Source organism: Notothenia rossii (assembly GCF_949606895.1).
Source record: "Notothenia rossii genome assembly, chromosome: 9".
Lineage (NCBI taxonomy): Eukaryota > Metazoa > Chordata > Actinopteri > Perciformes > Nototheniidae > Notothenia > Notothenia rossii.
Genome location: NC_136907.1, coordinates 2,045,457 through 2,060,169, shown reverse-complemented (window position 1 = coordinate 2,060,169; position 14,713 = coordinate 2,045,457). Strand labels below are relative to the sequence as shown.

The 14,713-nt window shown below is 40.6% G+C and overlaps 2 protein-coding genes and 1 pseudogene across 3 annotated transcripts; all 3 read right to left on the bottom strand.

The window, feature by feature from the left end:
- Positions 1-964: 964 nt before the first annotated feature.
- On the bottom strand, positions 965-1,490 carry LOC307018410 (histone H3.2-like; the record flags this gene model as incomplete). The annotated part of the gene is made up of 2 exons (XM_079648641.1): positions 965-1,237; positions 1,455-1,490. 2 exons carry the CDS (start codon positions 1,488-1,490, stop codon positions 965-967), a joined length of 309 nt encoding a protein of 102 aa, XP_079504767.1.
- Positions 1,491-3,736: 2,246 nt separating this feature from the next.
- On the bottom strand, positions 3,737-4,062 carry LOC307019073 (histone H4-like; annotated as a pseudogene). The gene has a single exon. The product of its transcript is annotated as a histone H4-like (transcript).
- A 3,992-nt stretch (positions 4,063-8,054) lies between these two features.
- On the bottom strand, positions 8,055-11,435 carry LOC307018409 (hatching enzyme 1.2-like). The gene is made up of 6 exons (XM_079648640.1): positions 10,815-11,435; positions 10,656-10,680; positions 10,506-10,556; positions 9,999-10,130; positions 9,773-9,959; positions 8,055-8,328 (listed from the first exon to the last, which is right to left on the bottom strand). Exons 1-6 carry the CDS (start codon positions 10,866-10,868, stop codon positions 8,112-8,114), a joined length of 666 nt encoding a protein of 221 aa, XP_079504766.1. The 5' UTR covers positions 10,869-11,435; the 3' UTR covers positions 8,055-8,111.
- Between the last annotated feature and the right edge of the window lie 3,278 nt (positions 11,436-14,713).

Below are 14,713 nucleotides of genomic sequence, written 5' to 3'. Positions count from 1 at the left end.
CAGTAAACATAAATGTACATGTTAAGAATGGGTTAAAAATATTAAAATGATTGAACGTGGCTATTGTTTTACACTGTGCATTAAGAACATGTATTACTTCATTTTTAATGTTTCCTCGTCTGTTTTTGTTCTGCGGGTTATATTATGTATACCACCTTGTAACTCCTGTAAATAAAACATACTGAAATTAATAAAAGGTCTTTAATTAAACTAATCCTGCATACTAAACCGTCACACTGACTAATGCTCGTTCAGCTAGAGGTGGGTCTTCTTCAGTAGCAAGATTCCTGTTTAAATCCAGTCACCAACAAGGGGAATCAGTTCAATGTATTACCAGACATGTAATCATATATATGATGTTGTTTATGAAGTGAATTTAACTTATTTTGGCGACCATGTACAGTCATTAAAAAAAGGTGAACATCATTTCCAGGGTTGACTGAGATAATGAAAATGTTTTCTTTTAATTTGGACAATTAACTGATAGAATAACATACTTAGTGATGCTCTACTCACCTGTTGTCATCGTTTTTATAGTGAAATAGTTGTAATGATAGCTCCTAGAATAAACCTAAAAGTGTGGGTACCGGAAGTTAGATTCATTCAGGCTAGCATGACATGCAGTAGCAGCAAGTTTATTCCAGTCTTGTGATTCAATGTATAAATAAAGTGTGCAGTTCCATACTGAACACACCGGTGTGCCTCCGACTCCCATTCACCGGCTCTACAGTATTCTGATTATACTCTGGCAAACCCTCACAGTAACTGAGATAAGGGAAACTCATTCATTGGGATAGTAACATCAGTCAATTTCAAACCCACTTCCTTCATCACGGTATAGTAGTCTAAAGTACCAATTTAACCATTATAGTTTTAAAATATTATTATGTAGGATTGTAACTCTTTGAAAGGTGTAGGTGGCTCTTAAAAGAGCCGTTGTGTGTGGGTGTCCTGGTCTCAGTCTCTAAGCCCTCTCCCCGCGGATGCGGCGGGCCAGCTGGATGTCCTTGGGCATGATGGTGACCCTCTTGGCGTGGATGGCGCACAGGTTGGTGTCCTCGAACAGGCCGACCAGGTAGGCCTCGCTGGACTTCTGCAGAGCCATTACGGCGGAGCTCTGGAAGCGCAGGTCGATCTTGAAGTCCTGAGCGATCTCCCTCACCAGGCGCTGGAAGGGCAGCTTGCGGATCAGCAGCTCGGTGGACTTTTGGTAGCGGCGGATCACCCTCACCAGGCGCTGGTGAAGTCAAAAATTATGTTGTCATTAGCCCGCAGGTTAGGCTGCATCATGCACAATTAAAGACAACGTGTCTGTGGTTCATGCTAACACCTACGTAGTTGACGGGAAGTTTAAAAATAAATTGATTTCGTTTCAGAGAACCAATAATGATGCTCTGAGAAATAATTTCCTGACTATTGAAAAACATTTGAACTTAATAATTCATGGTATTTACTTTAGGGCTTTCCCAAGTGTTCAAAGCGCCTTCCATTACATATTAGACATGAATCCAGATTACTGTGGACAATACCCACAGGACACACGCTGTCAGAATCCACCGTGGTGTCTGATATATTGGATTAAAATATTCGTCTTGGTTAACAGATAAGGAACGGTGAACAAAAAGATGAAATGTTAAATACTTCTTTGTAAGTTAGAATCCTGTTTTAGAGATATTAAGTGTTATATATTGTAGCGACCCTGATAGGATGCTGAGGGTATCACTCAGGCATCCCCTGTCTCTTTGCCAATCACAGAGCTGCACAGTGATGCTGGTCTAGGTGCGGTCCTGTGGTTGGGGGAGCAGACGGGGGAGGGCGGGGAAGTTGTGACGTAGACACTGTTATATCTATGGGTATGGTGGGAGTTAGCGTCAGAGTGGGTGAGGTTGAATCCACAAGCTGTTCCTGAATCTGTGATCCTCAGAAAATAAGAGTTATTAAAGCCTAATAACTTGAAGTCTGTTTCCGACTCCATCTGTCAGGGTATATGCAGGAATCCTGAAGTCAAATTTAATACCGTTAAGACCTTTTTTAAGACCCTTTCCATACATTTTAAGACCTCATCGCAACTTTGAGTTCTAACCGGTTACATTGGCAACACACTTTACCTCATATTTAAAAACGTATCTTAGATTTCGGATACTGTAAGGAAAAATTGTGGTATAATGTGCTTTGTTCAACACCTTAGTACAAATAGTCACATTTACTATAGTGATTGTAAGATAGCAAAACTAAACAGAGTGCAGACAGACTACTGAAGCCTCCTCTCCACATGAACTTCAACCTCTCTGTGAAGGTCAGGTTTAATGCAGTATGTTTTTTTGCTTCTGTAGACTCTGTGCTCTTTCATTCCAGTAAAACTCCTCAGAAACCATTAGAAACCAGTATTTGACCAATAAACAAAACAATTGACAACTTTGAACTATGAAATATGTTAAACTTTGGTTAGCTTCAGCGGGGTAATGCCACAGGAGCTCCCTCACAAATACCCAGGGGAAAAATTGGGCTGGGGCTAAGCCCTGGCACACAGGACGATGCTCTGACGTCATCACCCTCACACATTTGTCATATGTTTACAAAAAAGGATATATATGTTATGACTTTTCTCGTTCTTAATATAGACTATATTTAGGGTCGATATGTGTTGACTTTACTTTAAAATAGCAGATCTCTGTGACCGGATATAGTTTGGCTTAGACCCCGGCCCCACGAGGACGCATATGGTAAAACGCATACGCAAGCGCAAAAAAGGCTTCCGTTCACACGCATTCGATTCATTAACGTGTCCGTTCACACTAGACCGCTGGAAATGCTGGAAACGAGGCCTGTAAGTGGCGCTGCTGCCGCCCGAAATACACCAAAAACAGCGAAAAAGACCCCAGAGCATGGTTGCCCTTCTGTTTATTCTCCGCGGTGGACGGCGTGTTCTCCTGCTGTATATCTCTCCGGTAGTCCACAGCAGATGAAAATCACCCACCTCACCGCCTCTTCCAAAGAACGAGGGGACCGTGCGGCAGAGTTTCCGTAAAAAAAATGTTCCGCCGGTCAACATGTCCGTTAAAGTTTAAATCTTCCGTAGAAAATTAGAAAATTCCCGGTCAGAGGTCTTCTTCGTTATTTATTGAGCTTTAAAACAAATTGATAACTACTCTATTCTCTGTATAATAATATAATAATATTTGATAAACGGTGACTGCCTCTCTTTTCCTCCCCCTCTTCTGACAGCCTAGCAGCAGGAGACGCGGGCTATTTCATCTTTATCAGAAAATGATCATATTGGGCACACACGGAGCCGTTGGACCCCCAGAGCGTTGCGTATGCCGGTCTACCCACCTTGGAACCAGTTACCGCAAGGCAACGAAACTTAAAATAATTATCAGCATTTTATGGCGCGCTATGCATGGGGCCGCCTTGAGGGGGTTTCAGACATGTCGTTTCAGTAAATTAAAGGGCGTTTCATGTTATCGTTGCTGTGGACCTTGTTAATACCTTGGAAAATGCCGTTTAATACTTTTTAATAGCCTTCATTTTCGCTAAATTGATTGATCAACTTTTAATACTTTTTAAGACCCCGCGGAAACCCTGATCTGTGAACGCTACAATACTGTACAACTCTTCAAGTGTATTATATTTGACTGAAACATGAGTGATCTTGAACGACACATAGTAAAGGAAAGTCTTAGTGTAATGTGGGTGGCTCTTAAAAGAGCCTTTGGTTTGTGGGTCTGCCAGCTGCTTATCCCCCGAAGCCGTACAGGGTGCGGCCCTGCCTCTTCAGAGCGTACACCACATCCATGGCGGTCACAGTCTTCCTCTTGGCGTGCTCGGTGTAGGTGACGGCATCACGGATCACGTTCTCCAGGAACACCTTCAGCACACCGCGGGTCTCCTCGTAGATCAGACCGGAGATACGCTTCACTCCGCCGCGGCGAGCCAGACGGCGGATGGCGGGCTTGGTGATGCCCTGGATGTTATCACGGAGCACTTTGCGGTGGCGCTTAGCGCCTCCTTTGCCGCGCCTCCTTTGCCGAGTCCCTTTCCTCCTTTTCCTCGTCCACTCATTTTGGAGTCTTGGTAGATCAGGTCGTTCAAGACGAATGAGTGGAAGCAGTCTGACCGGCAGTGTTTAAATATTCACTGCGGACCTAAGAGAAGACTGACAGCGGGAAGGCTGCTAGGCGGGGCCAACGCTACAGCCTCCACATCATCTTCCAACACATTTAGTTTCTTTTAAATATTTTATCTTAATTTGCGCAGGCTTTAAAGTAAAGGTTTGATGATTAAAGGTTCCTTAATATGTAATAAAACCCCCGAATAACATTTATAATTGAAAAAAGACAAGAAGACAGAAAATATATAAATAGCCAACAAGCCGTTTAGGACAGAGTGAATACACATACTATACAAAGATGCTGTTTGAGAAACCAATGTGAGTTTGGAAAATTGCACAATGTAAATCTATTCTAGTAGACCTCAACAATGGCATTATGATCAGTAGAAATGGGCATGACATGGGACCTTTAAATTATTTGTTGGTAAACTGGGTTAACTTGTAGAGTCTTGACATGTCTGAAAAAGCATCAGCAACACCATCTAATTTTGAGTCTGAGACAAGGTAGCCTACAAGTTATTTGCGGTTTTATGCTCGACTAAATCCTTAGAATCGTTACAAGGTGTGTTTTTTGCATTTTGTAAATTGTGTAACTTGCTGCTGTTAAATACCATCAAACTATGTGCAAGATGTGCAATATATTTAAGCAATAGCTCACGACAGGCCGTCGCTCATTATATCACAGCTAAGGGGCGTGGTTCGGCCCGACGCACAGCACACTTGGTAACTTGGTAACCTTTATAAAATGGGAAGATGAAAGAAAAATACACACTTTAATTTAAATAGTTTTTATTAGTAAATAATGATGTTCAAAATAAAATAGTCCCTCCGTTGCCTTCTGCACGAAACATAGCGCGAGGTGGTTGCTATGCAACAACACTAACAGCTAGCGAACATGTTAGACAGAGAGCGTTGATCCATTATTAGCTATTTATTTTTAATGTGTATGTTGCTGTTTATTGTGCAGCCACTGAAAAACTGTCCAGCATCAGTAGCATGGCTTACGTGGTCACTTGTATAGGTTGAGGTTGTTCGAGGCTGTTGTTTGGCGTGGAGAGAATATTGCTCCACTTTCTCTGGACCCCGAGATTCGGATTCCAGTAGCTCTGGAGAGAGCTTTCGCACCTGTGGCCACTAACGCTCATAATTTATCTGCTTTGTTTCAAGACCCGCATCAGAAAGCTTTTGAATGGTGGTACTTTTCCAGTTGGTCTACCTGCTCTTCACGTAGCTCTGCATGTCGTCGTTTAGGTGCTTTTTTTTCTGGAGATAGGCACTGCTCAATCCACTCCTCCATACTATAGTAAGACCCCCCCGGAGGTCGAAGTTAATCTTAAATGTTTCCATCTTATGCCTTGTAAATTTGTTTCGTAACGGAAGAAATGTAAATATATTTATAAAACGGACAAGTCAAATCAAGCAATCTGATTGGTCGACAGCGTTTTTGCGGACCTCTTTGATTACAGATTTGAAAACATCGTTGCTTGCTTTAAAAGTATCACAATTCATTATGTCAAACCTTGGAAAGTATCTAGAAATCCCTGCCCTAATGCCAAAGGAACTGCACACTGAATGTGTTTTGCCATTTGATGTCTATGTCTGGACCGCTGCGTAAAAAGGAGGGTTTCTGCCAACTGTATACTGTTTTTCTCAGACGCGGAGGGATACTGACTTGTTGTGAAAAGTAATTTACAATTCTCCCCGCGGTATACACTCAGTATATCACGGCTAAGAACCAATCAGATTGCTTGATTCGACTTGTCCGTTTTATAAACATTATTATATACATTTGCCATTAATAACTTTGTATATGTGTTGAGGTGGAGAAGTCAAACTTTGCTTCTTGCATCTGTAAGAAATTAAAATCAATACGTGAATATTAAATGAATGCACCGTTTTATTTTGAAAAGCTTTATTTTGAAGGAAAACCCGGATGTTTACATTACGTCACTTCCGGGTTTACTTATCTTTGTTTTCCGCGGTTAGAATGGATCAAATAAAAAGTCATGAATGAGAATTTGAGGAGGAAAGACCCTCCAGATGTATTTGCTTGCAAACCACTGGACTAATCGAGCATTTGTATGTGATTTAAACTATATATCATTATATATGATATATCAGTCAGAGGTCGAAGATGTTCGATAGTAACGTACTTTTAACTGAATAGAGAATATTTACTAGTACAGTAATATGTCTTACACATCGTTCTGTTGGTACTTGTTCTGAGTATTTCTTATCCATAGTTAGGGATTCAAAGTGAGAGTAATTACAGCTTCATTTCTAATTCAAATAAATATATATCTAAATACTTATTGAACAAATTGCTAACTTTATTGCAAAGATAAAAAAAAAGTCATTAAAATCATCATTACCAATCAGCAATTCCATCAACATGTATTTCATCGTTGTCTCTATGATCAATTCATTGTTCAAATTGTTTTAAATGTTCTTCCCCTGGACACATCATTAGCAATATAATGTGTCTTTAACCCGCTAAGTAAAACCAGAAGCATATCATAAAGAGTATATTTTAAAATCAATAAAGTGAGTAAATGATTTAAATCCATTAGCACATGATTTGAAAGCTAGCCACTGTTAACCAGCAGGTCTGGACCTTTGGTGGAATCATAAAAAGCCGGGAGTTGAATTATCTGGAGGCCGACCCTTTACTTCAGTTTCTGGTGAGAAAAAAAAAAAGAGATTTTAATTCATTTCTCAGATTAACAATATTTCAACCCTGTTTTCCTGTTCTGCTGTCACAGCTATATTGGTAGTTGGATGTATCCTCTGTGTTTAGGTTTCCACTTTTGGAGAGTATAGCATTATTTCCCACTCACATTTACATCCGTAAAGCTTGTTGACACGGGCAATGTCATTCTTGCTCATCGTACGAGCAGTCCCCAAGTTACGACTCGGATTGTTCTTGGCGAGGATGGTTGGTTGGTTGTTTTTGCTGAAGCCGTATCTTGAGGATCAAAAGAAGACAACATGTTTGGCAAACAGAGCTGCACACACACATCACAAGCACACAGACACTTGCTTCTTCACTAGGCAAGTTAGATGTAAGACCTAAAACTGATTTAATTAAATAGTGGATGAAATTTGACTTCACAATACCCAAAATTGAAGAAAAGGAAACGATGAATAATAATTATCATGATTGATTTTGAATGCAGGATTTTTACATGTCAAATTATACTTTTACAACCTAGAATAGCTATTTTCACTCAAGTAAAATATCTGAGTATCATAACACATACAAACATACAGTCACACAAACACTCACTTTCCGTAGTGCATGACAGAGTCGAAGTCGTAGGGAGTACCCAAGTTGTTAGTTTGCTTCTTCTCAAAGTTATGTGCTTGTCCTGCACAGGAAGAGAGAACAAGAGAGCATTTATATTTGAGAACAGCTTTTGCATTTTTGATTTTTTATAAACGCTGGATTGAAAATGTTGGAACAAAACTTGGTTAAAAGCATGCCGGTAGACTTCAAAGCCAACTCCTTTATTGCATTAGTAACTATTGGATGGATTTAAGCCAGACATTCATGAAGCTCACAGGATGTTTCCCTGACTTTTCTTCTAGTGCAGCAACTTGGCTAAAGCTTTCACCTATCCAGTCAAATATCTCAACATCTAAAGATGGATTGGCACAAAACTCCAAGATAATATATTGTATTCATTTAAATCTAATGCCATCAGATACAAATCTAAATGTGTCCAATACTTATCTCTGCAAAGCTAACTCCTTCCCCAGCCTCAGATTTCCTTTGTGTCGACTTGTAATTATCAGATCTTATCATTCTAAAAGACTAAACACAAGACAGGGGCTTTTCCAAGTGGGATGGAGGATGTACAAACTGGGAAATGGGAAAGACCCTCCAGAGCTGCTATCATGGCAATGGCTTTGATGTTGGTGGCTTTTCAGACATAAGGCATGAACTTAAACTCACCTGTCTGTAGATCGCATCATTTTTCATACAACACATACTGTACAATCAGGCCTGTGAAGAAGAGCGTTTGTGTTTGAGCTGACCTGGCTTAATGTTCTGGGAGAGGATGGAGACGTATCGGTCTCTGTCGGAGCGGACTTGCTCGTGGTTGAAGCCCAGAGCGTGGAGAACCTCGTGCTGCACTGTGGATGGGGACACACAACCATTTTTCTTCAGGGAGACGCGCTGTCTTCCACTCTGTCGGCCCAGGTAGGACCAACACCTGACACACACACACACACACACACGCACACACACACACACACACACACACACACACACACACACACACACACACACACACACACACACACACACACACACACACACACACACACACACACACACACACACACACACACACACACACACACACACACACACACACACACACACACACACCATATGAAAATAAGAATAGGTATTGTTGATACATTCCTGGCCTCTTGTGAGAAAGAGGGATCGGTTGTTTTTTTACATTCCAAAGTGACTAATTCATGGCGCATTTCCACTACAGCGCGGAGCTCGCTTTAAGCGTGCCGTGCCCGTTTTTGGTTGCGTTTCCACTTGGCGTAGTTCCAGCTAGCGGGTACTATTTCACAGTTTTTCTGTCCCCATAAAATTGAGGTTCTTTCCAGGCCAACAACCGGTCTGAGTCGGGCTGAGTATGCTAAACTTGAGAGATAATCGCTGTCAAGGGGTCTATAACTACACCAAGATGAACATATTTGACCGTGATTTAATTTTAATGCACGTTTCAAAATGATGCCGAAGTAACAACATACTGATACCGGTTTGTAAAAATCATGAATTAAGGCTTTGACAAGTCTGCAGACAGACGGCAGGCGAAACACCTTTTAAATGCGTGTTTTCTGAATGGAGCTTGGCTAAGCTAACCAGTATATGCTCCGACCGTCCACACTCACAACAACGGCCTACAGACATAAATAAAGCAGCGACTGTATTCTCCATGACACAGACAGTCTGTGGTTTGGACTTGTTTAACTTGTGTCTAGTTTCTGAACAGATATGAGGAGCTGTGAGCTCTGAGGGCTAACAGCTAACGGCTGATGTTGGTTTTGTGGTTCTCATTGAAGATGACGTCACGGCTCCGCCTACACTGCGTTACTATAGTTACTGCCCCAGCTACTAAACTGTAATGGAAACGCAGCATAAAGTGAGCCGGGCCTAACGAGGCCTAACGAGGCCTAGCCATACCGAGCGAGGCCGAGCGAGGCCCTGCAGTGGAAATGCGCCATTACTGTACTCGTACATTCCCTGAGTATTTACATTTGACCTTTTTTCACATGTCCGTGAGTTGTTATCTGTTTCACCAAAGACAGTTTCTTCTTCAAACTTCTCAGAAGTTTAATTTAAAGTCAAACAATAGTTTGATTCTCAAATAGGAATAGTGATCCAACTTTTCACTTGAAGATTGGAGAAAACTGAAAAGTTGTTTTTTTCAAGAATAAGCACCTTTAATTCATATTTGGTGACCCTGTACAAAAAGTAGTGAAATTAAGCCCCTCCCCTAAAGTATGATTTTCTTCAACACTGACATGAAGCAACATCACGACCAACCAAAACAGAATCAGATTCAGACTTAGAAAGTTCAAATGTAATCACAGAATAATGAGATTTCTTTGTGTTACAATGTGTGTTCTTACCCAGATCCAGAGAAGAAGTCGAGGTAGTCTCGCTGGGTGGTCCTCTCGACAAAGCGAATGCAGGTGGATGCGTGGAAGGTCACCAGGGCTCTGATGATGATGTTGCGCTCTGTTGTGGCTGCAGAGACAAAGAACAGGGTGCTGAGCACTGTTCTCACCAAACCTGGTCTGCCTTGCAGCATGAGATCTCACATTAGGTTGAATTTGAGGGCAAATGTGTATTTACTGTATCCGGGGGAGATGTAGACCGGTACGTTTACGTGTCCTCTAGATTTGGGCCATTTGCAGCCTGTAGCCGTGCAGGGATCTGCATTCCTTCTTAAATTTGGCACAATGTCGCCGTCGACCAGGTGCGTAGCTGCAGAACAATAAGTAAAACACATTTGTTCATGAATATCCGTGCCAGGAGTCTGGAGTTTCACAAATATCATTGAAATGTACAAATGTGCTGAGGCTAAGGGCTTTTCCCTTCGTGAAAAATACATTTTAACAAGTTACAAATCACACAAGCATGTCCGACCAACAATGAGAAACCTTAAAATGTCCTCAAATAACACAAGCTGAATCCAACAGATGTTTGGAAAAGAATCCTTCATAAATGTCTTCAATGGTAACTTTTGAAAACTCATATTCTGTTGTTCGACTTTGACGAACAGAGATGAGATCTATACCAAGTCTTATTGTCATTTTGCCATCATGTTTTGGGATCGAAAATATGAAACTTGTGTCGTACTTATGTTAGCATTAGCTCTCTCGATGATGTCAGAGGCGTCCAAAGACTCTTCTGAAACAACAGAGAAAACAAATTATACCGGAACATTTAAAAGAGAAACTAAGAAGAAACAAATGTCAATAAAAAGTCAATTCTTCATTTCCAACTCACGTCTTTCTCCGTGATCAGGAGCACCCTGCAAAACCAATGAACAACATTATAAATATAAAAAACATGTTATTTCTCTTCAATGTTATTCATACGAATAAAATAATGTAGGTCCTTTTTCTATAAATAAAGAATAAACATTTTGTAAAGAGTCAGACTCACCGGAGGAATGGCCGACAAAGAGATGAAGAGGACGAAAAGCAAAACTGGAGTCATGACGGCGGTCCTCTGAAGTCAAACCTCAAATCTGAAAGTCAAAATCTGAAAAGTGTTTGGTGGTTAAGGAAAAGGTTTGGTATAAATACGTTCAACATTATTTATGTGAGAACACAAATAGTGAGAAGAGGGTCAGAGCTTACCTGCTGTAGCTGACTGTGATGCTCGATGCAGCAGGTCCTCAGATCCTCACGCTTTATAGGAAGCTGTGAGGGTGTGTCAGAGGATGGACTCAGATCTGGACACCTCAACTTTCAGTCAAACATTTTATTTATGTAATGCTACTCAAGAAGAATTCAACTGAAATGTATTTTTACCAGGAAGGAAATGAGTCTCTTTACTGTAGAATACATAAAAACAACATTTTAATGCATGAGTCATTATCGAGAAATAAATGGCCAATGGTTCCCCTTTCAAACAAACAGAAATGATGAAAACCAGGAAACAGTTAATGCATCTTTTCATTTATGTGCATAAAATAAAATAAGATAAATGTCTTTTGATCCCCAGGGGTGAAACTCAGTTGTTTCGGCAGCACAAAAACAGAAAAGTACAGATTAATATGGAAGGTAATAAAGAAATAACAATAGTTTGCATTGAAGTATAAGTTCTCCGAGGAGGATATGATAAATACTAGATTTAATGCACCTTTTGACAGCACCAAAAGGAATATTTAGTATATTGTATATACATGTATTACCGCTATAAAATACAAATGAACACATACAACTACGATATTTTCTATATATTACACTCTGTTTAATCTATACTGCCACTTATCACTTATCGCGGCGGAGGGGGGTGTGTGTGTCTACAGAAGGTCCAGTTGTGATAGACACGGTTCACCACTTATCTTTTTCTACTTTTAAGATGTACTTATTTGATTAAAATGTGAATCAATGTGATGAATACATGGCTTCTTATTTAAGAGTATTTTATTTTTGTCTCTATATATTTTGTCCCACTTTACTTTAACAATGTATATTTCCCCTCTGTGAGAAGAACATAGGAATGTTGTCGTCTTCATTACTGTGTCACTGGGTTAGGGCTCTGTGACAAAGGATTGGTCTCCAGGAAACAAATTCTTGTTTTTCATGGAAAGAACGACAATGTTGGTCAATTCAAAGTAAAGCTCGACTTCTTTAGGGAACTGAGAGTATAGACGCTTCTCAGGAGCAATGATGTGTCGCTGACGCATGTGTTGCTGGATGCACATACAGTATGTACCGTACTTCTTCTTCTTCTACCTCTACTTCTTCTTTTTCTACCTCTACTTCTTCTTCTTCTACCTCAATTAATCAATCAATCAATCAATCAATCAATCAATCAATCAATCAATGCTTATTTATATAGCCCACTGTCACAAATGTTACATTTGTCTCAGTGGACTTCACAGTGTGTACAGAATATCAGTATGACAATACAACACCCTCTGACCTTAGACCCTCTGTCCTTAGACCCTCTGTCCTTAGACCCTCACATCGTACAAGGAAACACTTCCAGAGAAACCCCACAGTTTAAAGGGGAACATGGGAGAAACCTCAGGGAGAGCAACAGAGGGATCCCTCTCCCAGGACGGACAGACGTGCAATAGATGCCGTGTGTAAATCAAAGAGATAATACATTTTACAACATAGGTAGACCAAATGTTTGGAAATGTGTCTATAATAAGAAGATGAATCCACGAGGATATCCATCCAGGACTGGACCACAGCAAATTACATTTTTTTTTGTTTTGTAAATGGTGTGTGTGTGTGTGTGTGTTTGTGTGTGTCTGTGTGTGGACTTTGCCACAGTCCTTACATGTTTATCACCCGACCAATACTTCTAGGTTTACTTACACAATACAAATTAGGAAACATAGGATACATTTGTCTCCAACAGGAGCAGATTTATTTAAAAAATAACACACTAAAAAACTACACTAAAACCGAAATAATACAAGCATTTTTTTTGTAAACACTGGCAAAAAAGAAAAAATGTACACAACCTGAATGTGCTTAGTGTTTTTGAATTGAGGCACCAGGCACTGTTATGCTTTGTTCGTTATTTTCGCGTCCAGGAGAGAAGCTTTAAAAGTAAGGAGACCAATGGAGTCTATGAGGAGGTTCAAATGGGTACTTTAATTAAAATGTTACAAGCAGTAGGTGGTTCAGAGAGAGGGAGAGAAAAGCTCCCTCTCTGTGGTCGGCCGAGCAGAAGAGAGCACACAAGCATTCGTCCTTCCCGCTTGCTGGCTGTTCGCCCCTCCTCTCTGGGGGCTGTGGTGACCAGCGACGTGCGGTCAGGGGAGGCAGGGGAGGCAGGGGAGGCAGAGCCTCACCTGTCATACTCCAATGTAGAGGAAAAACAACTAAAGAAAAACTAAATAGTAATAATAATAAAATGTCTCCACTGATATATGATGTAAGTGTGATTAATGTATGATTCCAATCGCTTTTAAATTCAAAATCAGCAAATTTGCCGAGCTCCGCTACAACTACGGGTAGCGATGAGAAGTGAGGCAGGGATGAGCTCTGCCTCTCGTAAGCCCACAGTAACTTGCTGGAGCGCGGGCACTAATTTAGCGCGGGCACTTATTTTGTGAGCGCGCTCAAGCCAGTTAGTGTGGGGTGAGGTGAGGCACAGATGAGCTCTGCCTCACCTCAGAATGCGTCACCCCACAGAAACTGTCTGGAAAGCGGGCACTAAGCTCATGCCTGTTACCATCTCACTGTAGGTCACCAATGTAATGTTTGTAGATCCCTTTATTACATTTATCCTCGCCGTCCATAGTCTCTAAATAACTCATTTCACGTATGTGATATTTAGGCTCGCTGGTCTCATCATACAACCGCAATGAAAAAAGCACCAGGGGAGGCAGCCATAACCTCTGCCGCACTGAAGGGGGCGCACGTGAGCCCACAGGTTCTTGTTGCTACTGTTATTCTACGCAGAGACGGTAGACACAAACAACAAGCTATACTTTTCAAATTACAGGAAGATAAGGAGGACTTTTACAAAAAACTAATAGAGATTGTTGTCCAGAAGGATAGCATGGACTTCATCTTCAAGTCAAGGTAAGACCACAATTGTAATGAAAATGGGATCTTACTAAGAAAGAACAATGCAATATTTAGATGTTGGGTATCCTTTTGTTGAACGGTCTGTTTAAAATGAATTGAAGCATCAGACTAAAAAAGCTTTTGAAAATAGCCGAATATTTAGATTAAGGTCAAAATATAATATTTGTAAATCTGACTCTGAAAAAGTCAGTGCCTCACCAGCCATGAACATCACCGTACGTCACTGGTGGTGACGTAGGGGACTTCCCCCCTCGGTCTTCTGTGTCCGATATTGCGTCAAACAGAGGATTTCGACATTTTACATTCATTGCTTACTTCCACATGCCTTTTCTCCTCCTTATCTCTTTCATAACTTTATATGTAACACATGTTAACGGCGTCAATAGCCACTTTAATGATACAACTGGACGGTAGTCCCGGATGTCGTCATGAAGGATTTTCAGAATAAAAGCTTGGTATTGAGAACTTCCGTTTTTTTCCAGAATAAAATAGCATTTAAACTGACGGTATGTTCTAACTAAATTATGCCATAAAACATTGATTTTAATTTCTAACAGTCCCTCCTTACACACCTAAACGGTGTGTAAATAATACTGAAATCAATGAGTTCTTCATCTGAACTTTGCATAGTAGGCTACATACCTCATATCAAAAACATACAATCAAAATAGAAGGGTTCAATAGCCTCAACTTTACAAAAATACAAAAAATACTTTGACTGTTCAAACATAAAAGTTCTCCCTTGTGCATAACTTCTATTGTTAACATTCTATAGCATTC

Excerpts from the sequence above, each read along its gene's own strand:
- LOC307018409 (XM_079648640.1), bottom strand. The coding sequence starts at position 10,868 with ATGACTCCAGTTTTGCTTTTCGTCCTCTTCATCTCTTTGTCGGCCATT. Across the intron at positions 10,131-10,505 it reads GAGAGCTAATGCTAACATAA|CTACGCACCTGGTCGACGGC; the intron begins GTACGACACAAG and ends ATTGTTCTGCAG. Across the intron at positions 8,329-9,772 it reads GACTTCTTCTCTGGATCTGG|GTGTTGGTCCTACCTGGGCC; the intron begins GTAAGAACACAC and ends TGTGTGTGTCAG.